At 39.3% G+C, this 27,346-nt stretch overlaps 1 protein-coding gene across 6 annotated transcripts in view; it reads right to left on the bottom strand.

The window, feature by feature from the left end:
* The window catches only part of MID1 (midline 1), a 381,575-nt gene that overhangs the window by 4,209 nt on the left and 350,020 nt on the right, over positions 1 to 27,346 (bottom strand). For all 6 annotated transcript variants that reach the window (XM_007991004.3, XM_007991003.3, XM_007991002.3 and 3 more), the window contains exons 7-9: positions 24,743 to 24,886; positions 14,641 to 14,802; positions 5,060 to 5,267 (exon numbers count right to left, since the gene is read on the bottom strand). In XM_007991004.3, coding sequence (XP_007989195.1) covers positions 5,060 to 5,267; positions 14,641 to 14,802; positions 24,743 to 24,886 — 514 coding nt within the window. The remainder of the gene's footprint in view (positions 1 to 5,059; positions 5,268 to 14,640; positions 14,803 to 24,742; positions 24,887 to 27,346) is intronic.

Here is a 27,346-nt window from a genome sequence, read left to right as displayed (position 1 = left end):
TTGGCAAGAACCCCAACATCTGTGTTCCTCATCTCCTTCCCTCACAAACATATAGTGGGTGGAAAGAAGCATCGTATTTACCCACATTTCTGTTTTCAGCTCAAACACTACAGAGAATTTGAACTTTGTATTTTGCTGCTTTTTTTCACTTTTATAAAAATCTACACAATGAATTCGCTAGACCAGTGCTGACCAAAAGAACTTTCTTCAATGACTGAAATGTCCTGCTCTCCTCGATATGGTAACCACAAGCCACATATGGCTACCGGGCACTTTAGCTGCGGCTGGTGAGACTGAGGAACTGAACTTTAAATTTATTTAATTTTCATTAAGTTAAATGATTTAAATAGCTGCATGTGGCTCATAGCTACCATATTGGACAGCACAACCCTAGACTTCTCCTTTTGACCTTCTTATAATTTTTAATTTAACACTATGTCTGTCATTTTCTGATTCTGAAAGCATTTTGCCAAGGGCAAGCACAGAAGATGATTTCCATTTGTGGGGATAAGTCCTTTGTCATTACTCAGCCCCAGTTTTCTCATGTATACCACAGGGACAATGATAGTCTCCATCTTGCAGTGTTATTTTAAGGAGTAAAGGAGAGAATACGTGTTAAGTCCTAGGCACAGGACCTGGCATGCAATATTTAGTAACTGCTATTTTATTATTATTGCCTGATGGCACATATTAACAATAAGTACCAGAATGAGAATTTGAACTTAGGATGACTCAAAACCCACAAACACGAACTACATTCTACAATGCCATCCATAATCAGAAATTGTGCAGTCCATCACTGCCAAGAGCCTTTCTGATTATATTTCCTACTACACTGAAAAAAAATTCTGAATGTGTTTGAGCAGACGATCTTCCGGTTATTCTAAATGTTCTCTCACTGCTAAAAAAAAAAAAAAAAAAAAAAAAAATCCAAAGAATGCTTTCTACAATGTTCTAAGCTTCTTAGTTTCTTTTTACCCCCATGAAGCATGCCTCTGTAATATTCATAGTATTTCAGTTATTAAGATAAACAAAACCCATCACTTTTAATAAACAGTAAATGACTCACAGGTGAACTTTTAATATGTTATAGCAGAAACCGGCCTAACTGGATATTAACACATGGTACCTTACCCAATGCAGAGAGAAAAATTTCATGGATCTTTAATAAAATGACATTCTTTAAAAAAATCACACTGGACTTAAAATACAATCACTTTAAGAGTGGTGTGTTTAAAAAGAAAATTAATACACCATGCCATCATTAAATCCAAAAGGAGGATGGAATTGATAATCTGCCAAGCCCAGTGTGCAGGCCTGTCTGTCATCAGTGTTGCATCCTCTCTTCCCTCCCATCCATCCTCTCCTGCTTATGAGGAGAATCCAAGTTGCATTTCCCAGAATCCCTTTCCTGTAGGAGTCTGAGTCAGGCTCTGCTATTGTGATGCCTTTGCACAAGATCCAGAAGTGCTTAGAGGAGGGGAAACACTCTTTCCTGATGGCACACAGTAGATGTGCAGTTGGTGGAAGCTTCTAGATGAGCACCTGAGTACACCTGCCTTGTGCTGTGGGCAATTTTGCAGCAGCTACAGCTCATCATGACTCCACGAACTAGAGCAGCAGACTCCCTGACTTTGTGCCCCAGCCCTTCCAGGGTCCTGTAAGCTTCTGGGTCCCTTCCTCTGGGGACTGCATCAAGGGTCTCAAATGTCATCTGTTTATTTGATACACTGATATGGTTTGGCTGTGTCCCCACCCAAATCTCATCTTGAATTCCCACATGTTGTGGGAGGGACCCGGTGGGAGGAAACTGAATCATGGGGGCAGGTCCTTTCAGTGTTCTCGTGATAGTGAATAAGTCTCACGAGATCTGATGGTTTTAAAAAGGGTTTTAAAACCTTTCCTGCACAAGGAGTTTCCCTGCACAAGTTCTCTTTTTGCCTGCTGCCATCCATGTAAGACGTGGCTTGTTCCTCCTTGCCTTCTGCCATGATTGCGGGCTTTCCCAGCCACATGGAACTGTTAAGTCCATTATAAATCTCTTTTGTAAATTGCCCCGTCTTGGTTATATCTTTATCAGCAGCATGAAAATGGACTAATACATACACTTTGGAAAGGTTTTCATTTTGCAATTGTCAGTATCTCCCACTCCCTAAAATGTTCTGTATACCCCAGTAAATACCATTTTCATCTTTCAGACAATTTGGAACCTGCATTTGCATCACAAAATCACCACATCTGTATTGTTTCCTTCTTGTTGTGGCACAGCATTTTTATTTTTTATTACTTTGATGTTTATTTCCCATTTGAACCTTAACTGAACCCTACGAAATAGCTGTGGCAGGTATGGCTGACTACATGTAGCAAATAGAAACAGAAGATTAAAATTGGGAGCAAAATCCAGAGTTGTATGCTGCCCCCACTCCTTCTGGTCTAATAATCTTTGCATGAACCCGTTATTACTCGTTTAGTTAACACCATTTCATAAAACACCAAGTGCAAATTAGCATCAGAGAGTAAGAAAATAACTAAGTGTATAGTCCATTAAGCAAAGGAAAATACCATTATAGTATCATTAATCTGTGAAACTAGGTACATATTTCCATTGAGCTTGAAAGGTGTAGGCAGAATGTAATGTTCCATTAAGTTACGCAGTGAGACACGGAGAATTCAAAGTATAAAAATTATGTCTCTCAGGGCAATGTTAACATGCCCCATTGCACAGATCATAATGTACACATTAATTTAAAGTCAGGACTATATTTGACAAGCAAATATATGTCATTAGCTGTTGCAAATCAAGATGTCACAGGCATTTAATTGTAGGGGGCACCCCTTCCTTGCTAATACCCCCCAGGAAATGTAAAGTGACTTTCTACATGAAGATTTTTCTGAAATTGACACAGTCAGGTTTGTAAAGATTAATTGTGTAGCAATTAATTTTAGAATTTCTTTTCCCCCTTATGAGTTAGTTTTGACATCTGGAGGGTGTTTTCAAGGTAATGCTGATCTGTGTTTATATAACTCAAGTAGTCTGATGGAATTTTGCAAACTATTCATCAATGGCAATGAGATCATAATGATCAGGTTTCATTTATCATAAATAATTATTAATAGAGTAATAATCATTTAGACCCTGGATTCTATCCCAGATTAATACAGCATATTAATTAGCTAGAAACATTTGCTTTTTTGTACCTGCATTCATTGTGTTTTCCTTTGTGCTTTAATTTTGCCCTATCACAGCTAAAAATGGCAAATGCTAATCTAGCCCAGAGCCTAGTGGGATGAAGGATTTGTCCTCCATCCTCTGGCGGGATGTTGGAACAGAAAAATCTTCTAGGCAAAGAGAATTATGAGGATAACAACAAAGGAAAACCTACTCGCTCAGCCAATATAGTATGTACCATTATTGGGAGAGATGGGAAGCTTACAATTCACTTCTTAGATTTTTGGCTAATTTCTACCTACAATATAAGGGATTCAGACATGTCACATTATTTGCATAGGTTTGAATTGAAAGTTTTTTAAATATATAAATAAGAAGTGTTTTATCATGCTTATATTGAAACACTGTTATACTCACCATCTTCAGGCTATGCAATTTTGAATGTTGATTTTATTTTTTAAAGCAAGGATTTAGCTATCACTCATTAAGTACACTATTGTAAGCCCTAGAGAGTAATTATAGCATTTCAAAAATATACCACCCTTTTGTGAATAGCAGCATAGCATGGTGGTTAAGAGCAGGGAACAGCAAACTACTACCCAGGGGCCAACTCTGGCCCTCTGCCTGTTTTTATAAATGAAGTTTTATTGGAATGCAGCCATGTCCATTTGTGTAGGTGTTGTCTGTGGCTGCTTTCCCACTACAACAGAAGAGTCAAGTATTAGTGACAAAAATCATTTGGTGTGCAAAACCAGAAATATTGAATCTCTGGCCCTTTACAGATAATGTTTGTGGACTGCTGGTTAAGAGCCTGACCCTTGACTGCAGACTTGCTGACTCTGCCACCTGTGAGCTTTGTAACCCTGTGATCTTCAGCATATACCTCAGTCACCTCATCAGTAAAGTGGATAATATTAGCACCTACCTTTGTAGGGCTGTAGGCCTGAATAAATGAGTTGACATCTGTAAAATGCTTAGACCAGTGCCTGGCACATACTTGTACCATATGAGGGCTTATTAAATAAAAATAAAATAGCTCCCTTTTTGATCAATAGCAAGCAGGCATTTGTGAGACAGACGGTCAAAGTAAGGGGTGCAGTTTGTGGCTGTGGATTAGTCAAGGTTAACTTTGTGAGGTTAACTAATTCCAGTGTAATTATGTCCTGACCTTTGCCCTTATTCTTAGAGAACTCAGTGGGCTAAAGTTACTGGGCTGGATCTAACAGGCCTTTTGAAATTATTCCCAGCCTATGATCACTGCTTCACCCCCACCATTCAGCCCTCAGCTATTTGCACTAATTGGTCCAGTCTCGAATCAAAAAACACACAAGGCAACAGAAATCAGTTTTGTATAATGATGAACAGTGATGTTTTAAAGTAGGGAATTGCAAACTTTTTCTTGAAAGGACCAGGAAGTAAATATTTTTGGCTTCATAGACCATATGATTCTCTCTTAACTACTTGATTCTGCTGTTGTGGCTGAAAGGCAGCCATAGACTACATGTAAAAAAATGGACCTGGCTGTATTCCCATAAAACTTTATTTACAAAACCAGGTAGCAGGCCAGGTTTGGCTCATGGGCTGTGGTTTGCTGACCCATGTTTTATGGCATGAAAGAGCAGTGTTAGCATGGTATAGCTCTTCCAATGACCAGAGCTCTATAATCTTGAACAGAGAACCCACAGATGTGGGTATTAGTAATATATGGTCATTGTTTGAATCTGCTGAGTTTGGGGGTATTTGTTATGCAGCATTACCTAGCAATAGCTGACTAATACAACTTTTCTGCACTTTATTCTTTAAGATGCATTTCAGTATGGATTGACTCTCTAAGTACAGAATGAGATGTGCCTTTTTATAACTGCAGGACAATGGATATAAGTTGCCTACCATGTGCTTCCACTTATGACCACTTCCCAATAATGCCGGCCACTATCAATAAACACATTTCCAGCTACTCCATAGCTCCCCTGGCTGGTGAAGCGTTCAGGCGTGTGACTCTTCTTAGATGATGATTCATCACGTTCTACTGTCAAGTTGTCATGGGACACCTTCAGTTTTCGATGAGCAGATTTGGGATCCAGTTTAAATGGTTGGCCTGAAAACAAGTTCACAAAACAGAAAAAGGAAGAGGAAGAGGATTGTTTATTTTATTATAACCAATAGCATATTTTCAAAATCAGATTTAAAAGACAGGAACAAGTCAGCCCTCCCTGAGACATGCCTCCTATCACAAAGTGGTATCTTATATTTTAATAGTAATTTAAACGTTATAAACAACTTTCAAAGACATTTGCTTGCAAAGTTTTCATAATATTCAAAAGACAATAGAGAGCAGAAACTCTGTGTAAAGTATAGTACACAATAAGAGTGAATAAGAACATGTGCCTGCCTTCATAAGCTTTCAGTCTACCAGTTCTAATATAGGGATCCAGTGGTGGTATGCCAACTATTCAACAACAGCATGGACAAGGCTTAGCCAGAACACATAGTGTGAGCTAGCTTCATGGATTCCAGGTGTACACAAGCAGCACAGGTACATACCAGCTGGATAGCATCCTATAAAGGAGGAATGAATGAAGACTCCATTTTCAACCACTGCAGTGTTCTATCCATCATAAGATGCATTCATGCTCAATAGACTTCAGACCAGAAGCCAAACAAATCAAGATCTTAGGTTTTAACATATAGAATACTCTAGAGGTTTATATTATTCTGAGATTATTAAAAATTAAAGCATTACTCTTAGGAATTTAGGATGAGAATACAATTTTCAGGCCACAAAATTAGGAAAAACTGTGATAGTAATGCCTGGGTTTTCTACTCATGAAATTATTTATAAATAACAAGGCCTTCTCTATTTCATTACTCACATTTGTATCTTAAAGATTTAAGTATTAAAAAATCTTGGCAGAGTCACACCTGGACATTTTGTCATAGTTGTTACTTCTTTGACAATTCAATATTGGTTTGGAGTACTGCCTGTCATTCAACACTGCATTGGGTACAAGGCATTTAAAGGCAGGAAATGAGTTACAACCTGATGCAAATGCCATGGTGTCCAAACTCGATAGCCACTGTTGCAGTTGGCAGCTTCCTTCTGCCCAGTATACAGCTCTCAGACAATCACAGGAAAAGGTTTGGTAAATTCAACTCTGGCAATACACGATGCTGACCCAGTGAGTATGGACAGTGTGTGTTGTCACATGTGGGTAGGTCAAAGGATTTCCAGTTGCCTCTTGGATACAAACACAACACCAGCACCTCTAAAATCCTTTCTTTTTAGGTCAGGGACCAGCATACTTTTTCTGCAAAGGGCCTGACAGTAAATATTTTTGGCTATGCAGGCCAGGCCACGTGGTCTCTTTTGTGGCTATTCAACTCTTCTGCTATGGTAAATGACATTTACCTATTGTCTGTGACAATGGGTGTGGCTATATGCTAATAAAACTTTATTTACAAAATCAGGCAGCCAGATTTGGCCGTTGTGCTATAGTTTGCTGGCTTTTGTTTTAGAAATCTATTTCTGTACATATCAAAGAAAAGCTTAGGCTGGGCTGGTGGCTCATGCCTGTAATCCCTGCACTTTGAGAGGCCAAGGCAGGTGGATCACCTGAGGTCAGGAGTTTAAGACCAGCTTGACCAATATGGTAAAACCCCATCTCTACTAAAAATATAAAAATTAGCTGGGTGTGGTGGTGGACACCTGTAATTTCAGCTACTCGGGAGGCTGAGGCATGAGTATCACTTGAACCCGGGAGGTGGAGGTTGCAGTGAGCCAAGATCGTGCCACTGTGCTCCAGCCTGGGCAACAGAGCGAGACACCATCTCAAACAAACAAACAAACAAACAAACAAAAACAATAAAAATGAAAAGAAAAGCTTTAAAGGGAGGGCAGAGAAAACCCTCAAGTGCTGAGCAGGGATTGGACATTCTCAGAGGCCATAAGATCTATTGGATTACATGTGTAGTTTAAATTTTGACTTGTAAAAAAAAGTCCTTAGGAATGATCATGCCAGCAACTATCAGAGATAAACTATGAACTAAGACAAGAAGAGTATGAAGACAGTTTTGCTTAAAATATTTCAATTTTTAAAGGTGGAAGGTAGAATATGGATTAAAAATGATAGGATACTAATGGGCAGAGCAGGAAGAAATTCCTTAATGGCGCCCATCATTTACAATGAAGGCCAAGTTCTGCTCGGCCTCCTTCCAGTGTGATATATCAGAATGTCAGAGCCATTGGAAAGACCAGACTTGTGATGGTGAGATACTGCCTCAAAAATCCTGCCTGCCTTGGCTCACACCCTCACCCACTCATGCGTGGAGCAGAATCATGTAATCTTGGTGAGCAAATTCTGCCCATGCCTCAGATGTTTTTCCCAAATAAACCACTACCTACTCTGCCCAAATTCAAGGCTTTTGCTTCAGTGAACACAAATTAGTTCAGGAAAGAGATTAATAGCTTACTTTACTAAATAATTCAATTCATTATAATATTTGTATGGGACACGACTCTTATTCAGGCCATTGTTTACTTATATGGACAACTCTTCCAATAATCTTTTGATACTGTGCCCAGCAGCCAGTCTTCCTTCCTTGTAATCCACTCACCACATCATAGTGCAAGAGAGCTTTATTTCATGGAAATTTTCATCTTGCCTGTTTTATTTAAACTCTTCAATCTCTCCTTCACCAATCATTGGTATACAAAGAAACTCCCTGGTGTGGCCCAGGAGGGTTTTGCAATCTGTTCCTGTCTCCAGCTTCCTGGCTCACCTATCCTCCCAACTTAAGACACACTTTAACCACACTGATCAATTTTCTGTTCCATAAATATATTCTCCTTGTCTCTGGGCTTTTGCACATGCTGTTCCTTCTGCATAGAACACTGTGTCCTCACCTCCCCTGCTCATAACCTACCTTGGAAAGCCTCTCAAGTTTGTGCTGGGGCACCCTGGCATTGTCAGTAACCTCTCATGGTTACTCCAGTCAGAGACTTCACACACTGAATGTTAATTAGGATTAATGTGCTTTATTCCCCAATAGTCTATAACCTTTTTGAGAGAAGCACACCTTAGGGAGTTGAAGATATTCATAATATCCTTGGCATCTTGCATAGCATCCCAAACACACTCGATGCTCAAACATATCTTTTGAAGGAACAAATATTTACATGTTCAAATGCAAATCAAATACTGCTGATCTAAGTGTGCACAGGTATTGTGCCATTTGTTGTATGACTGTAAAGAAACATATCATTATGTTATATTTTCTTATGTACTTAGAATTACTTTGAGATGGTCTTTTTGACAACTCATAACAACCCTCAAGTTGTTAAAATATTTCCATTTTAAAAGTGAAGGAACACTAAATGCATTGTGGGATCCTGGATTGGGTCCTGGAATAGGAAAAGAACATTAGTGGAAAGCTGGTAAAATCTGAATAAAGTCTGGGGTTTAGTTATGAGTAATGCATCAATGTTAATTTCTTAGTTAGGACAACTGTACCAAGGTTACATAAGATATTAACATTTGGGCAAACTGGGTTAAGGGTATACAGAACTGTCTGTATTATCTATGGATTTCCTATAAATCTACAGTTATTCCAAAATAAAAAGTCTATTTAAAAATATGAAGAAACTAGCCACATAGCTATATGGGTACCAAGTGGGAAAGCCACTGTCTTCCCATTCTTAATTCAGTGCTCTCTTTACATCCCTTGCTCTTCCTCTAGGATACAACACATTCCTCTAGGATACAACACTTATACTGAGAAACAAGAATATAGGTTAAATGAGAGTTCCCCTTGAAAAGCACTTAATTGTTCCTGTTGACTGCCTGGCAATCTCACAGCATGGCGCCATACCAACACACTCCAATTTGCTTTCTCTTGTAGGGGGGTCTTATGCAAATAAACACCATGTTACATAACATAATATTCTTAGATCAAAAGCATATAAAGAAAGAAGAGAGGATAAAACAAAACACATGTGGACAGAGACAGAGAGAGGGAGATGACAGTATCATGAAACACACATATAGGCCAGATCATTCTCTGTGATGGACACTGTCCTGTGTATTGGGGATGTTTCCCATCATCCCTGGCCTCTACTCACTACATGCCAGTAGCATCCACTCCAGATGTGACAACTAAAAACCTCTTCCAGATATTACTAAATGTCCTGGTAGGGTGGGGTAGAGGGGGAGGAAGAAGTGTCCCTGATTGAGAACCACAGACTCAGACTGTTTTCTAGAATAAAAGAAAGAATTTCTGAAGAGTGATTAGTTAGCTATTCTGCTATGAAAAATAACACTATCCACCATGTTCAGAGTCCCTACTGTGTGTCAGGTCTTATATATACATCTTCTACTTCTCACAAGAATGCCTCCAGGAATATTTATTTTAAAAATGAGAAGACTCAGGGGGCGCGCCCAAGATGGCCAGCCTCCAGCTCCCAGCGTGAGCAACACAGCAGACGGGTGATTTCTGCATTTTCAACTGAGGTACCAGGTTCATCTCACTGGGGCATGTCGGAGAGTCGGTGCTGGTCAGCTGGTGTAGGCCAACAAGCGAGAGCTGAAGCAGGGCAAGGCATCACCTCACCTGGGAAGCACAAGGGGGAAGGGAATCCCTTTTCCTAGCCAAGGGAAACTGAGACATACAACACCTGGAAAATCGGGAAACTCCCACCCTGATACTGTGCTTTACCAAGGGTCTTAGCAAATGGCACACCAGGAGATTATATCCCACACCTGGCCCAGAGGGTCCCACACCCATGGAGCCTCCCTCATTGCTAGCACAGCAGTCTGAAATCTAACTGAAAGGTGGCAGCGAGGCTGCGGGAGAGGTGCCCACCATTGCAGAGGCTTACTAGGTAAACAAAGCCACCAGGAAGCTCGAATTGGGTGGAGCCCACCACAGCTCAAGGAGGCCCACCTGTCTCTGTAGACTCCTCCTCTGGGGACAGGGCATAGCTAAACAGAAAGCAGCAGAAACCTCAGCAGAGGTAAATGCCCCTGTCTGACAGCTTTGAAGAGAGCAGTGGATCTCCCATCACGGAGGTTGAGATCTGAGAACGGACAGACTGCCTGCTCAAGTGGGTTCCTGACTCCTGAGTAGCCTAACTAGGAGACATCCCCCACTAGGTGCAGACTGACACCTCACACCTCACACCTCACATGGTGGGGTACACCCCTGAGACAAAGCTTCCAGAGCGAGAATCAGACAGCAACACTCGCTGTTCAGCAATATTCTATCTTCTGCAGGCTCTGCTGCTGATATCCAGGTAAACAGGGTCTGGAGTGGACCTCAAGCAAACTCCAACATACCTGCAGCTGAGGGTCCTGACTATTAGAAGGAAAACTAACAAACAGAAAGGACACCCACACCAAAATCCCATCAGTATGTCACCATCATCAAAGACCAAAGGCAGATAAAACCAAAAAGATGGGGGAAAAGCAGTGCAGAAAAGCTGGAAATCCAAAAAATCAGAGTGCATCTCCCCCTCCAGAGGAACGCAGCTCATCGCCAGCAATGGAACAAAGCTGGACGGAGAATGACTTTGACGAGTTGAGAGAAGAAGGCTTCAGTTAATCAAACTTCTCAGAGCTAAAGGAGGAACTATGTAACCAGCGCAAAGAAACTAAAACCTTGAAAAAAGAATGCATAAATGGATAACTAGAAAAATCAATGCAGGGAAAGCCATAAAAGAACTGATAGAGATGAAAACCATGACACGAGAACTATATGAAAAATGCACAAGCATCAGTAACTGACTCGATCAACTGGAAGAAAGAGTATCAGCGATTGAAGATCAAACGAATGAAATGAAGTGAGAAGAGAAGTGTAGAGAAAAATGAGTAAAAAGAAATGAACAAAGTCTCCAAGAAATATGGGATTATGTGAAAAGACCAAATCTACGTCTGATTGGTGTGACTGAAAGTGATGGGGAAAATAGAACCAGGTTGCAAAACACTCTGCAGGATATCATCCAGGAGAACTTCCCCAACCTAGTAAGGCAGGCCAACATTCAAATTCAGGAAATACAGAGAACGCCACAAAGATACTCCTCGAGAAGAGCAACTCCAAGACACATAATTGTCAGATTCACCAAAGTTGAAATGAAGGAAAAAATGTTAAGGTCAGCCAGAGAGAAAGGTCAGGTTACACACATAGGGAAGCCCATCAGACTAACAGCAGATCTCTCAGCAGAAATTCTACAAGCCAGAAGAGAGTGGGGGCCAATATTCAACATTCTTAAAGAAAAGAATTTTCAGCCCAGAATTTCATATCCAGCCAAACTAAGTTTCATAAATGAAGGAGAAATAAAATCCTTTACAGACAAGCAAATGCTTAGAGATGCTGTCACCACCGGGCCTGCCCTACAAGAGATCCTGAAGGAAGCACTAAACATGGAAAGGAACAACAGGTACCAGCCATTGCAAAAACATGTCAAAATGTAAAGTCCATTGATGCTAGGAAGAAACTGCATCAACTAGCGAGCAAAATAACCAGCTAATATCATAATGACAGGATCAAGTTCACACATAACAATATTAACCTTAAATGTAAATGGACTAAATGCTCCAATTAAAAGACACAGACTGGCAAATTGGATAGAGTCAAGACCCATCAGTTTGCTGTATTCAGGAGACCCATCTCATGTGCAGAGAAACACATAGGCTCAAAATAAAGGGATGGAGGAAGATCTACCAAGCAAATGGAAAACAATAAAAAGCAGGGGTTGCAATCCTAGTCTCTGATAAAATAGACTTTAAACCTACAAAGATCAAAAGAGACAAAGAAGGCCATTACATAACGGTAAAGGGATCAATTCATCAGGAAGAGCTAACTATCCTAAATATATATGCACCCAATACAGGAGCATGCAGATTCATAAAGCAAGTCCTTAGAGACTTACAAAGAGACTTAGACTCCCATACAATAATAATGGGAGACTTTAACACTCCACTGTCAACATTAGACAGATCAACGAGACAGAAAGTCAACAAAGATATCCAGGAATTGAACTCAATTCTGCAGCAAGCAGACCTAATAGACATCTACAGAACTCTCCACCCCAAATCAACAGAATATACATTCTTTTCAGCACCACATCGCACTTATTCCAACATTGACCACATAGTTGGAAGTAAAGCACTCCTCAGCAAATGTACAAGAACAGAAATTATAACAAACTGTCTCTCAGACAGTGCAATCAAACTAGAACTCAGGACTAAGAAACTCAATCAAAACCGCTCAACTACATGGAAACTGAACAACCTGCTCCTGAATGATTACTGGGTACATAACGAAATGAAGGCAGAAATAAAGCTGTTCTTTCAAACCAATGAGAACAAAGATACAACATACCAGAATCTCTGGGACACATTTAAAGCAGTGTGTAGAGGGAAATTTATAGCACTAAATGCCCACAAGAGAAAGGAGGGAAGATCTAAAATTGACACCCTAACATCACAATTAAAAGAACTAGAGAAGCAAGAGCAAACACATTCAAAAGCTAGCAGAAGGCAAGAAATAACTAATATCAGAGCAGAACTGAAGGAGATAGAGACACAAAAAACCCTCCGAAAAATCAATGAATCCAGGAGGTGGTTTTTTGAAAAGATCAACAAAATTGATAGACCACGAGCAAGACTAATAAAGAAGAAAAGAGAGAAGAATCAAACAGATGCAATAAAAAATGATAAAGGGGATATCACCACCAACCCCACACAAATACAAACTACCATCAGAGAATATTATAAACACCTCTATGCAAATAAACTAGAAAACCTAGAAGAAATTGATAATTTCCTGGACACTTACACTCTCCCAAGACTAAACCAGGAAGAAGTTGAATCCCTGAATAGACCAATAGCAGGCTCTGAAATTGAGGCAATAATTAATAGCCTACCAATCAAAAAAAGTCCGGGACCAGACGGATTCACAGCCGAATTCTACCAGAGGTACAAGGAGGAGTTGGTACTATTCCTTCTGAAACTATTCCAATCAATAGAAAAAGAGGGAATCCTCCTTAACTCATATTACGAGGCCAACATCATCCTGATACCAAAGCCTGACAGAGATACAACAAAAAAAGGAGAATTTTAGACCAATATCCCTGATCAACATTGATGCAAAAATCCTCAATAAAATACTGGTAAACTGAATCCAGCAGTACATCAAAAGCTTATCCACCAGATCAAGATCCCATGACAAATGGGATCTAACTAAAGAGCTTCTGCACAGCAAAATAAACTACCATCAGAGTGAACAGGAAACCTACAGAATGGGAGAACATTTTTGCAATCTACTCATCTGACAAAGGGCTAATATCCAGAACCTATAAAGAACTCAATCAAATTTACAAGAAAAAAACCAAACAACCCCATCAAAAAGTGGGCAAAGGATATGAACAGACACTTCTCAAAAGAAGACATTCATACAGCCAACAGACACATGAAAAAATGCTCATCATCACTGGCCATCAGAGAAATGTAAATCAAAACCACAATGAGATACCATCTCACACCAGTTAGAATGGCAATCATTAAAAAATCAGGAAACAACAGGTGCTGGAGAGGATGTGGAGAAATAGGAACAGTTTTACACTGTTGGTGGGACTGTAAACTAGTTCAACCATTATGGAAAACAGTGTGGCGATTCCTCAAGGATCTAGAACTAGAAATACCATTTGACCCAGCCATCCCATTACTGGGGATATACCCAAAGGATTATAAGTCATGCTGCTATAAAGACACATGCACACGTATGTTTATTGCGGCACTATTCACAATAGCAAAGACTTGGAATCAACCCAAATGTCCATCAGTGACAGACTGGATTAAGAAAATGTGGCACATATACACCATGGAATACGATGCAGCCATAAAAAAGGATGAGTTTGTGTCCTTTGTAGGGACATGGATGCAGCTGGAAACCATCATTCTCAGCAAACTATCACAAGAACAGAAAACCAAATACCGCATGTTCTCACTCATAGGTGGGAACTGAACAATGAGATCACTTGGACACAGGAAGGGGATCATCACACACCGGGTCCTATTGTGGGTACGGGGTGGGGGGAGGGATAGCATTAGGCGATATACCTAATGTAAATGACGAGTTAATAGGTGCAGCACACTAACATGGCACATGTATACATATGTAACAAACCTGCACGTTGTGCACATGTACCCTAGAACTTAAAGTATAATAAAAAAAAAAAAAATGAGAAGACTCAAGTTCAGAGAGTGTAATGGTCTCACGGCTGTGAAGGAATAGAAATCAGTTTTGGAACCTAGAGGTATCTGATGCAAATTCCATTATTCCACACTGGCTTTTTACTTGTTTTGGGGGGCTGTCAATGATACCCAAGAGAGAGGAAAGGAAAAGAAAGGGGGACAGAGTCAGCTGAAAGAAGAGCAGATAAGACATGACAGCTCTGTTGAGTTCACAGCACTTACTGTTTGTCTTCAACTTCCCAGGCTCACTGCTGCGGCTGCCTGCCTGGTTGATGGCCTTGACCATGAAGATGTACTTGGTGCCGCTCTGCAGACCGTGCACCGTGTAGTGGTTCTGCTTGATGTTGGGTACTATCATCCAGCTATCAGCCGAGTTACACAGACCTGCAAAGCCAATCAGACATGGTGCAGTTCTTTGGCACAAGGGGAGCAATGCTTGCATAATTTTAAGTTGAATAATTTCAATTTATTTGAATAGAGTTGGTAAGTGAAGTGCTTTGTTCTGATAGCCACGTACGAAAAACTGACTTCACTAATATAGATGTGGCAGATTGCATTTTTGTCCCCAAAATTCTCCCTGCCCTGTATATCCAGGCCCAAATGACTTTGCAGGTGCTCCTTCTAAAGAGGTGCAATATATTTCCCTGTCACACAGCTTTGAATTTGGTCAAGTGACTTACTTTGGTCAATAGGATGAGGCTGAAATGACAATGTGCTAGTTGCAAGAGTAGGCATGACAAAGCCTTGAGGGTTTCTGTTGACCCTTTGTGTCTGCCACTGCTCTGGAGAAAATATTCCTAGGATACTCTGTTCATCCCAACAGGATGAGACAGGGAACAGCTTTACCGCCCAGCCAACGCCCAGCCAGTGCAGGAGTGAACCAAGCAGAGATCAGTCAACACCAACCAACCTCCAACAGGGAAGCTAAGAAATGATCATCAGGATCGTTTGTGATCTTGTATTAGTGTGGCTGTAACTAACTGATGTAGGAGACATATTCCTAAGAGAATTCTGGAGCAGCAACACCTGGGCAGCTCAGGGTCTGGTGCAGATCTTGAGAAAGCGTCCACAGGGATTTTTGACCAGCTGCATCCCTAGGATGACTGGTTCCAGAGTGGAGTGGGGCTGTTGCTCTGGCTGCATCCTGTAGGATGTGGGTTGGGGAGCAGACCGAGGATTTATAATGCTTGGAAGAATATGTAGGAAAAGGAAGCCCATTTTGTTTTGCAGCTGGTTGACGGCTGAAAACATCTCTTTGGTATCAGGTCCAATTTCCCTCTCTCTTTTTTCCATCCATCAGTCTCCACTCCAATAGAACCTTTTTCCAAACCCCTGGTGACCAGGCTGTCAAGAAGTTTCCTGACTCTGTTGATTTCCTTCAGTGGTCCCTGGGAGAGGGCTGGGCCTCCTTCACTACAGAGGACTCCAAAGCCACCACCCCACTCTTCTTTCAGTTGATTTGCAAGTCAAAGGGTTAGTTCTTTTGATCTTGAGGCAACTTATACTTTACCAGACTCTCAAAAAGCAGTCCCTTAATCTTTTTTTTGGTCTCACCTCTTTGAGAATCTAATAAAACCTTTCTGTAAAAAGAAATTCACAAATGCATATACATACCAAACCACAAATATTTGCATAGCGTTTCAAGGTAGTCACAGGCTCCTGAAGCCTGTCTTTGAATCTTACTGAATACTTTCTCCATCTTTTGAGTTAAAAAGTATTCATGGTATTGTCACAGTTGAAAAAAAGTTAAAAGCATTTTGTCAATTGTGAAAATTCACCTTATATGATTTCCATCTTGGGTGCATAGTATTTTCAAGTACACATCAGTGAATTTTATATATATATGTGTGTATATATATATATATATAGATGTCTAAAGATACACACACACACACACACACACTCACATATATTTGGTCTTGTGAATTTTCTGTTGCCTCTTTTTTTTTTCTTTTTCTACCTGCAAACATTTTCGCCAGTGGACTGCCAGATTTGAAAAAGCCAGCTTGAAGCAAGAATGTAATTTAGGACTCATAGAAGGGTTTGAGTGTGTGTGTGTTTATATTTGGAGATTCAGCAGAGCAAAAAGAGGCACAATTCATCCCTCCTCCCCAAATTTATTTTCTCTAACTCTTAGCCCTCTGTTTTCCTACCAATTCTCATTTGTGTAAGATGCAGGAAAACATCCACAAATAGTTTAGTAACATGGGAATTTCCTTACTATATATCCCTTCTGATCTTCCTTCACCTTACCTTTTCCTTGAACATAGCTATAATAAACTCCATACTTCTGGATAATGCCACAGCCAAATATTAGATTTTGATCCAATCAAAGAAGGGTCATTTTGAACTCTGAGTTCTGGGCCCCAAGAGGCCTATAACTCTCTTTAGGTACTTAATATTATTACAATAGCAATAAAACAAAAAAGTAGCTTTTCTATTATGTAGGATAGTCTACTCATATTCCTAGATCTTTGTCAACGGCAGTCAGCCACAAATGAGAAAAATTAAGGCATCTAGTAGATTCAAATGAGAATCCTATCAATTTCACTGCTTTTACACTGTTCCTGTTTAATTGAATATGTTACAATAAAATGACTATTGTGGTTAAAGAAAGCAAGTGTAAAAATGTTTCAATAAACTTTACATCACTGTACAACCCAAAAGCTGGGTTTAATGTGGTGGGGGAACGCTTTCAGCAACATCATAAAGCAGATGTCTGAAATTGCTGCAAACTGTAACTTGGCCTAAAGTCCAAAGTCTTAGCCCAACAAAGATTTTATGTTTCAGAAACTTTTTCCAGACAAAAAGGGACTCTGACTATCCTGATTATTTTGAAGAGGTCCCTATTTTTTTCCTCGAAAATTAAAAGAACAAAATGTTTATGAAGTAGTAAAATTTCATTGGTTAGCTTTATACTGGGACAATCTATTTTCATGAATACTAACAACTATTACTGTTTAGGTTTACCTTTATGTTATTATTATTGCCAAGATAATAATTGAGAAGTTGATTAAAAATGCCAGGAAAGCAACACTGACAATTTTCTTTTGGGGGCTGGAGTAAGCGGGGTGACTTGGAGTGCAGCATTACTGGTGTTGGTCTTACGCCAGCACCACCTAACTTCTTGCATATGACACTGAGTTTGCTTAAGCAAGACTTCTCTGCCTTGACACCCTACTGTGTTAGGACTTTTGACCAGGTTTTATTCATCTCTTTATGAAACACCCACACAACCATCCTGATTGAAACTTCACTTTTCTCCCAACTCATTTTCAATCATCTTTGAGGGTGTTCCAACATTCACCTCCTCCGACTCAGTTTAAAATAACAATGGAGCTTGGAAAATAATTTGTCCACAATGAAACCTAATTGAGTTTTTTGATTTTATACTTTTTTTTTCATTCATAATGGGTTAGAAGCATTTCCCTACATAATGTGGCTCATTATAAAATCTTAATTACATCTGGGATTTCAGAGCCTTGTATGGCAACTGTCATCTTGCCACAAAAAATTATGTGTAAAAATGTCACAAGATGTGGACAGTCTTAGGAGAGGCTGCACACTGGTTTCTAACATCCTTTGTCTCTTCCAACAGACTGGACAAAAGTGAACATTCCTTTCCTTCTTCTCTGTAAAAATAGTATATGTTTAATAACTTCCATGAATGTTTTCTAAGTGACTACAATAAATTAAAAACAGATAACTACTTAGCCATTAAGGCTTTAAAAAAATGCAGCTTTTGATTTCTGCTAAGAATAAGAATAGGCTGCTGGGGAAAGGACCCAATTTAAGATTTAAAATGACGCATCAAAAGTAGTTTTAGAATAAACGTGGAAAACGTTGTAAAATTAAATAAATATCTAGTTATTGATAAGCAATTCATTAACATCTATAGTCATAACTCTATTAATAAAAATAAAAAATAAAAATTAATGTCATTACTTTTGCATTTGAATGTATGTATTTCATTAGTGAGGGCCTTTTCATAAGATTGAAAAAGCTCCATAGATATTATCTAAGTCTCCTTCACTAACGCCAGTTGAAGGCAATTAACTACAATTTATTAGGATGAGTGAAGGAACCATGACCTAGAGACAGTAAAAGATTTTCTAGTGACATAAGGAGCTACAGCCAGGTTTTGAGCATTATATCTTCTCATTTTCAGTAGAGTTTTAGCATTAGATCTTGTCATGCAATACAACATCTGCAAAGGATATATTTCTCCAAATAATAGGACAGATTATTTAACAACATTCAAGGAAAGCCTTTCACATAATGATTGTGTAAAATGCTATCATGCAGATACTCCTGGAAAATTACAAAATTGGTCTTTCTTTTAAAATGCAATTATGGGCGAGTACAGTTTGCATTTTTGTAGGAATAATAACTTTGAATATCTATGTGTTACCACTGTGGCAAACACAAGACTAAGGTCTTTACTTTTATTATCTCAAACACGTGAAGCTAAAACACTATCCATTCTTACAGATGAGGAAACAGATTAGGAGGACATTAAATAATTTGCTCAAGACTGCAGAGCTAGTGAGGTCCAAAGTCAAGATTCAAATCCAGGTCTCCCTTGGTCACTACAAATGTGAAAAATATTTAAGAAGAAAATAATTTGAAAATGTTTGCATCTCAGTTAGCTTTTTATCTGAATGAATTCTTTCTTTGTCGCAAATTGATCCTGTAGGCATTAGGACTTCACTATTCTGGTTTAATCGGCATAAAGGGAGGAACCCATCCTGATACAAACAACCCGATGAGAGTATCCAAGTTTGGTCAGCACCAGCAGTTTCACTGTTTTTCTTCCATCCTGGGAGAATGGGCCTTTCTGGCATCTATGCATTAAAGGTTGATAATCTTCACTAAGCCATTTGCATCTCTCTTTTTATGGCAACTGGTTTCTGGGAATAAAACATCTCTGGAATCACCCAACATAAAGTTCTGAGTTCATTACACTCAGTAGTTTTGTTCTTGTTGAATTGTTTTATGCATGACCTTTTTGCATCATCTATTCTATTAATGCATCATGTTTGGTATTATTTTCGATGCAAATAGCACAGAAATCAAGTTGGTCACAGTTTAGCCAAGTGAGAAACCCTAAGTTTCAAGCAATAAATATATTCCTTTCATTTTGGGGATGAGGTGAAGCTCTGGTATTGAATTAGGGCCTTTTGGCCCCAGTTCCTTGCTCCTTCCTTGTAATTTTGCAGGTCTTTGTATCCTCACTCTGGGCTCACCCAGGGGACTTCTTTGACAAACGGCATGTTAGCTAATGTGACACAGACAGGGGCTTAAAAAGAATGTGTGTAATTGAGCCTGCCCTTACTCCTTCATCTCTGCAATCAGGGGGAGAACAGACTTGAGCTGGATTGCAGGAGGATGAGAGAGATGTGCAGCAGTCGGGTTGCCACAGTTACCAGCCTGCCATGTGAGGGAGCCAAGATCAGCAGGGCTTCCTAGTTGACACTCAGTTGACTCCAGATGCATAAGCAATAAGTTGTTGTTAAATTCTACTTAGGCCCTGTGGTTGTTGGCTATTCAGCAAAAGCCAACAGATACAGAGCCCGTCAGTCAAGGCCAAGGCTACATGTACTCCCAAAATGCCCATGACGATTTGATTTAAGAAATTTCAGGAGAGGGCTGGGTGCAGTGGCTCACGCCTATAATCCCAACACTTTGGGAGGCCAAGGTGGGTGGATCACTTGAGGCCAGGAGTTGAGACCAGCCTGGCCAACGTGGCGAAATCCCATCTCTACTAAAAATACAAAAATTAGCCAGGCGTGGTAGCACATACCTGTAATCCCAGCTACTTGGGAAGCTGAGGCACGAGAATCATTTGAACTCTGGGGGTGGAGGTTGCAGTGAGCCGAGATCATGACACTGCACTCCAGCCTGGGCAGCAGAGCAAGACTGCCTGAGATAAATATATATATAAGAATAAAAGAAAAAAAAAATTTTCAGGAGAGACATAACTATCTGAGGAAGACATGCCCCAGGATGGTCCCCAGGATTCCAACTCCCTGGTATTCATAACTGTGTAATATTCTCTCCCTAGTGTAAACAGGACCTGTCACCTGCTTCTAACCAACAGAATATGGCAAAGGACAAAGGTCTATCACTTTTATTACTCCTGTGATTATATTATATGACAAAGGTGAAGGCAAAGGGAGTTTACAGATATAATTAAGGTCCCTAATCATTTGATTTGGAGTTAATCAAATGGCAGATTATTCTGGGTGGGTCTGACCTAATCAAGTAAGCCCTTTAAAGGCAGGTTTGGAGGTGGGAGGTTTGAAGTAGCACACTCTCTCCCTTGCTGGCCTTGATGAAGCAAGCTGCCATAAATTCCACAACCACAATGAAACAGATTTGTCAACAAATGGAGGGAGCTAAGAAGTAGAGTCTTCCTAAGTTGAGTCTCCAGATGAATGCAGCCTAGCCAACACCTTAATTTCAGACTGTGACACCCTAAGAAGAAGACCCAGCTCAACTATGCCCAGAATCCTAACCCATGGAAACTGAAATAATAAGTGGGTATTGTTTTAAACTGCCAAGTTTTTGGAAATTTGTTTCGCAGCAATAGAAAACTGTTAGTACTTTTCCTGAATTAGACAAAAATGATTTAAGAGAAATATAGCATTTCTCACATGGGCCAAGAACCACTCTTTTGGTGTAAAATGACTCTAAATGTTTTCTTTTTCTGGTTAGACTATTCACTCATCAACAGACATCTGTTCCATCAGTCCTCTACGTATTTTCAGAGAACCTTCCCTCGGTGTTTTGCAATGAATCATCTCTCCATTTTCTACCTGCTCTCCTCAGACCTTCACGTGCTTCTTTTCTCTTATCTTGGAATTTCTGATCATCTTTTGAATTTCATCTTCTTCAAGTTTGATACAATCCCCGGTTCAGTTTATCCCAAATATGCTAGTGATATTAATCACAAAATATTGAGAAAACAATTCCTTAAGTGAAGACAAAATACATTAATTATATTCCCCCCTTTTTGTTGTGTTTTTTCTTCCATGCTACATAGTATAGTAGTGTGTGTGTGGATCAGTGTGTTATGGTCTCAGTATTTGGCATGTAATCATGTAGATATTATACATTTACCTTGCTTTAAATTAGGGTTTCTCAACTTCGACATTACTGACATTTTGGGCCAGATAGTTCTTTGTTGTTGGGGGATTTCTTGTGCATTGTGGGAGATTTCCCATCATCCCTCACTTCTACCCACTAGATGCCAATAGCACTCTCTCCTCCCAGATTTTGAGAACCCAAAGTCTCTAGAGACATTGTCAAATGTCCCTTGGGGCAAAAATGTCCCTGTTGAGAATCACTGCTTTTATGAAGGAGTGACTATTTGGTATGATATTAGTGATCATAGATTAACTTGTGTTTCGGGTTTATGGTGAAGCACAATCAAGGTTTAAAATTTTACTAGACTTTAATTCCATGTTAAGTTTATGGTATATGCAGCCAAGATCAGTGAAATATAAGCTCGTACAGCTGGAAAAATGCATTTAAAAATCATGTCATCTCTCTGAAGTGCAATGTGGCAATGTCAAGTAAAATTAAAATGCAAATAATCTTTTCCTAGAAATTGCACCTCAAGAGATTATACTACAGATATAATTCCCCATGTGTGGAAGGAAAGATAGGCAAGGATATCTTGAACATCCTTGGAGATACTGGGGCATTGTTTGTAAGGGCCAAAGATTGGAAACAAGCTAAATACACATCTATAGAAGATGGGATAAATGAATTAGAGTATATCTTTACAATAGGATATGATACTGCCTCAAAAAGGAATGAGGCAGTTCTTTACTTGTGCTGAAATGGAATGATATCTCAGACATAATATTTATTGAAAAAAACAAGGTAAAGAATTATGTATGACATGCACATATAGAAAAATATTTTAGAGAATTAGTATTTCTTTATGATTTGCAGTAGGGCATATAAAGTCAGGAATGAGGAATGATACCAGAAGAATTCAAAATCGTAGAAGGAGAGCAAAATGTTACTAAACCATTGCTATACAGTGCTTCTCCGACTTGCCCCAAAAAGCACTTCAAATATCTGAGGACAGTGATGATTTTTTCCCAGGGAAATGGGCCAGATGCAGAGAAGACTTCCTGGAATTATCTTTTCCTTTCCATCTCTGATGCTGGTGACATTTGCAGGTCCTGGCTATTTCTGCCTTGGTGAATTACTATGAAACTTCCCAGCTGATGTCTCTGCTTCTAGTCCTGCCCTGTTCCTCTCCACTCTCCACAGTGCTCCTGAGTCACCTTCTAATTATATCTCTGATCACACTACTCTCCTGCATGACTCTCAAGCCCACAGGGTAAAATCCAAACATGGTATGGCCTGGGTAGCCCTCTGCAATCTAGCTCTTGCCTGTGAATTAGGATTAAGTAACTGAGGATTAAGGAGTAAGAACATGTGCTTTTTGGAGCTAGGCCAATATGGGTTTGAGCCCTGGTTCTATTTCTGTCTTCATTTCTCACTGTCTCCCTTTCCTCACTTACCAGCCAGGCTTAATTAGGCAAGATCTCCCAATATACCCTGCTATGTTACATCTTGATAGGTTTGCTTATGATGACATAGCTGACTGGTACAGCCTTAACTTGCTAAAATGCACCCGCTTTTTTTCAAGACTTAGTTTAACCACAACTTCCCCCAAGACATTTTTGTCCCACTCACCATTTCTGACCTTTCTATATTTCCTACCTACTTAAGCAGTTTGCCAGAGCTGTTCTTGACATTTCATGACTTTCTCCACTTTCATTAAAAAATTACACATTCTTGGTAAATGGCAAGATTTTAATAAAAGCTTTCAAGGCAGGCCAATTATAGGGTAGAAGGTGAGGGAGTTGAGGAGAGGAAGTTGGAGAAGTTGGGGAGAGTGGATATAAGGAAGGTAGGGGGAGCCATTTGTTGGTATGGGTCATTTATACTTTAGTCCCGTAGAACTTGGTGTATTTTTGCATCACTCTTTTAATTAATCCTAAATCAAATTTCTATGTTAAGCATCGTATGACTCAGAATTACTTGTGCTAGGAAAGAATAGTTTGTAGTTAAGAGAGAAAAGGTTTATATAATAAAAGCACATTAAATTGATATGAATTTATTCAAAACATCTCTTTGTTGAAACATGATCGCTATTCTATTCTGTTCTACTTTGACATATTGTATGTTTCTTTGTTAAAGAAGTTTCAAACTTACTCCCGTGAAAAGCCATGTCTCTGGTTCATTGCCATTTGCTCAGTTCAATTTAAATAACTCTGTGGGTTGGAGGACTGCTCCCTCTATTACCATCTCTGTGGCCAGCTACTACTGCTATTTGAAATGACCAAGTTATCTCTGATGCCAGATATCAAATAGGCCTCAGTGAGAGGGGGCACCTCTAATGTTTCAGGTAAGGCTGGAAATTCTTCCCAGGTGGAGCCAGTTACTAACATTTTAAGTGATGGGCCCAGGTCTCTTCTGAATGGGACCAGGTATTTAACATTCTTTGGCTATTTATTTTATTAAATCTTTTCTTTTAAAATATGTGAAGTAACACTCAGGAAAGTACATAAAACTAAATGTATGATATAATGACTAAAGCATGTAACTTTCACCTAGAAATTGCCATTAACTCCAAGAACCCCCATGTATTTCATTCCACTGGTGCCATTTTCCCTTTAATCCTGGAGGTAGCCGTCATCCTGACTTTTTATTTTTATTTTTTTGAGACAGCATTTTCACTCTGTTGCCCTGTCTGGAGTGCAGTGGTGTGATCTCTGCCCACTGCAACTTCTGCTTCTTGGGCTCAAGTCATCCTCCTGCCTCAGCCTCCTGGGTAGTTGGGACTACAGGTGTGTGTCACCACACCCTGCTAAGTTTTGTATTTTTTTGTATTTTTTGTAGAGATGGGGTTTCACTAGGTTGCCCATGGTTTATAGCTTTAACACCTATGAATGTTTCTTTAAGCAAAATAGTTTATTTTGATCTTTAAGTTATGAACCTATATGTGGATTATTACCGCATATATATATTTGCTTCTGGTTTCTTTCCCTTAATAATATATTTGTGAGAATCATACATGTGGTTTGCTAGAGGTCATTAATTTTCATCAATATTTAGCCAGCTGTTTTTACTAGTGTAGTACAAGTGAGTGCTATCACTTTCTTGTTCAAGAAAGACAAGTCAATAAATATTGTGTGTTCTTTCCTTCCTTGTCTTCCTTTGACGTTTAAATTCAGGAATGCAGTAAATCTGAAGAAAGCCACCAAAGAGAGAAATAAATAGGCCATGAGATACTCACTAACGACGTTGGCTTGTCCGGTGAATATGGTGTACTGGAGTTCGTAGGAGACCACACTGAATTCATCATCGGAGGTCCAATGCACAGTGATGGTGTCATATGAAGCTGTGCAGAGCTCTTCTCTAATTGTGGGAGGGTTGGGAGCTGTGGGGGTCAAGAATGCTTATCAGTGGGAAAGCACACACCACTGGGATACCATTTCGGAGGAGATGTTTGACAGTTAAGCAGGTCTTTCTCAATAGGTCCATCAGGACTACTATTCTAGAGATGGTGACCCCAATCTAAAGAATATTTGATTGGCTGGTTATTGCTTTTGTTTTTAATAAGAAGTGTGACTACAGTCAGCCAGTATGGACTTTCTGTGTTTACCATGAGATCATGAGAATATGTTTGGGAGGTTAAACAATACTTTCTTGTGCATGAAGGAAAACATGTCAAATAAAAAGTAAACAAGATAAAGTTTCATAGTTGCATTCACTTTGGGAGGTTGGCTAACTTTTTCAGTAAAGGCCTTGATGGTAAATGTTTCCAGCTTTGTGGGCCATACAGTCTCTGTTGCAACTAGTCAACTCTGCCATTGTGGCATGAAAACAGTTACAACTTATACATGTGGGCATGGCCAGGTTCCAATAAAACTTTATTTACAAATATAGGTGGAGGGTCAGATTTGAGCTGTAATCTAAAATTCACCAACCCCTGATCTATTAATACATGGTGCCAGATACTTATATATTTAGGCATCCAACTGAAAAAAATACTTATCTTTGTTATCCTACAAAAAATCAGCCACATAATTGTTTGAATTTTTCTTTCATTAGATGTTTTGATGACTTATATATAAAAAAAGAACTTATTAGTCCAGCCCTATTTTCTTCTGATTTCTCAACTCATGCGATATTTCAAATTAAGAAGACCATGATTAATAGTTAATCATGTCTAAAGGGTACATTTTCCTTCCCCAAGGAAAAAACTTTTTTTTGGCATTTGGTTAATTTATCATTGTAGAAGGCTGCTGTTTTATTTCTTTAACACATTCTGGAGCAGAGAAGTCTAAGTCCTACCAAAATAATGAGTTTAAAATGACTTCTACTGAATTGATTTCAGTAACTGGTTTTATGAGAAGAGTATGTGAGCAAGGAAAATATGAGAAAATGAGTGCTTTGCATTGTAAATAATATTTAAGAGGGAGGGGTTGGCAAACTGTGACTGTGAGCCAAGTCTGGCCCACTGCCTATTTTTGTAAATAAAGTTTTATTGGAACACAGCCAGATTCATTCATTTATGTATTGTCTATGGCTGCTTTGGAGCAACAGCAAAGTTGAGTAGTTGTGGCCATATGGCCTGCAAAGCCTAAAATGTCTACCATCTGGTGGTTTGCAGTCAAAATTTGCTGACCCCTGGTTTAGAGAATTGATCCAGGGCCTTTACTTCTACTCTGCTATCCATTAGAATCTAGCTTCAAAAGGAGAAACATACCTGCATTCTACAAATTAGGAGCAACCTTTGCTTATACTATTTTAGAGTTCTTTCCTGTTCTAAATATGATTAGAATTGATGAGTCCTAAGCAAACCCAAAGAAGAAGAAAAGTTTATAAAAACTGTAAATTTAAACTCTGTGTTAGCAGTCTTCACTTTGCTTTTTGAATATACCTCTAGGACAAATATCATAGAAGCAAGTCTATGGTATTAAGTCAATTAGCTTAGCTTTATCTATTGGTTCTGAATTCCAGAAACACTGTTGAGCACCTCCAACATGACAGGCATGGCATTAAATTGTGCATTAAGATAGAAGGGCTCTACATAACCTTTAAAGCATTATTTATTGAATATGTATTTGTACATCTGTCTCCTGAAGTATTCACATGTGAGATTCGGTGTCATGTGGTATGACTTGGATGCGCATGAATCAGTGACACCAGTCAGGATATGCATTCCACAGAGGAGGTCCAGCTGCATCGTAAAATGTGCTTATTATTGTCTGTGTGGTCCCTGTTGGTGTGGGATCACTCCTGCATGGATCAGTAAAGAAATACTTACTCTCCCACAATTTAGACAGTTCATTGAATTATTTCTCCACTGTAGAAAAATTTTGTTCTTTCTGTATTGCAATATATGATTAAATAGAAAGAAAACGTATGTTCAAAATAGGCAAGTACCTGTGAGACACATGGTAGTAGCCATAATCAGGAAGGAAATGTCACCTCTATGGGTTATTAACTTGACATACCACTTAGAGGCATGTCATAGGAAAAAAAAAAATCTTGTTTTTACAATGAGACAGGCTAACCTTATTTTGACTGTAAACCCAATGAGTTTGTCCTGAGAAGTCAATACTCAATTTAGTGTAAATGAGAACAGCAGCATGCTGCCAATTTCAATACTCATGGAATTGGTACCAGAAGTGTTATTTTCTTGTCTCTGTCACAAACACTACCCAAGGAATGGTGGGCTAATACTCCACAAACACTTCATTTCCTGCTTACAAATGGCATAAACTATTTGGACTTGGCAGTATCAGCCAAGCATCATATGTTATGGTCAGGATCGATGTTATGTCTAGAAATGGACTGAATTTGTACTTGGGGTTGACAGCTCAGAAGACAT

Source organism: Chlorocebus sabaeus, chromosome X, assembly GCF_047675955.1.
Source record: "Chlorocebus sabaeus isolate Y175 chromosome X, mChlSab1.0.hap1, whole genome shotgun sequence".
Classification (NCBI taxonomy): domain Eukaryota; kingdom Metazoa; phylum Chordata; class Mammalia; order Primates; family Cercopithecidae; genus Chlorocebus; species Chlorocebus sabaeus.
The sequence above is the reverse complement of the archived record's forward strand: the minus strand, read 5'-3'. Positions and strand labels throughout refer to the sequence as shown.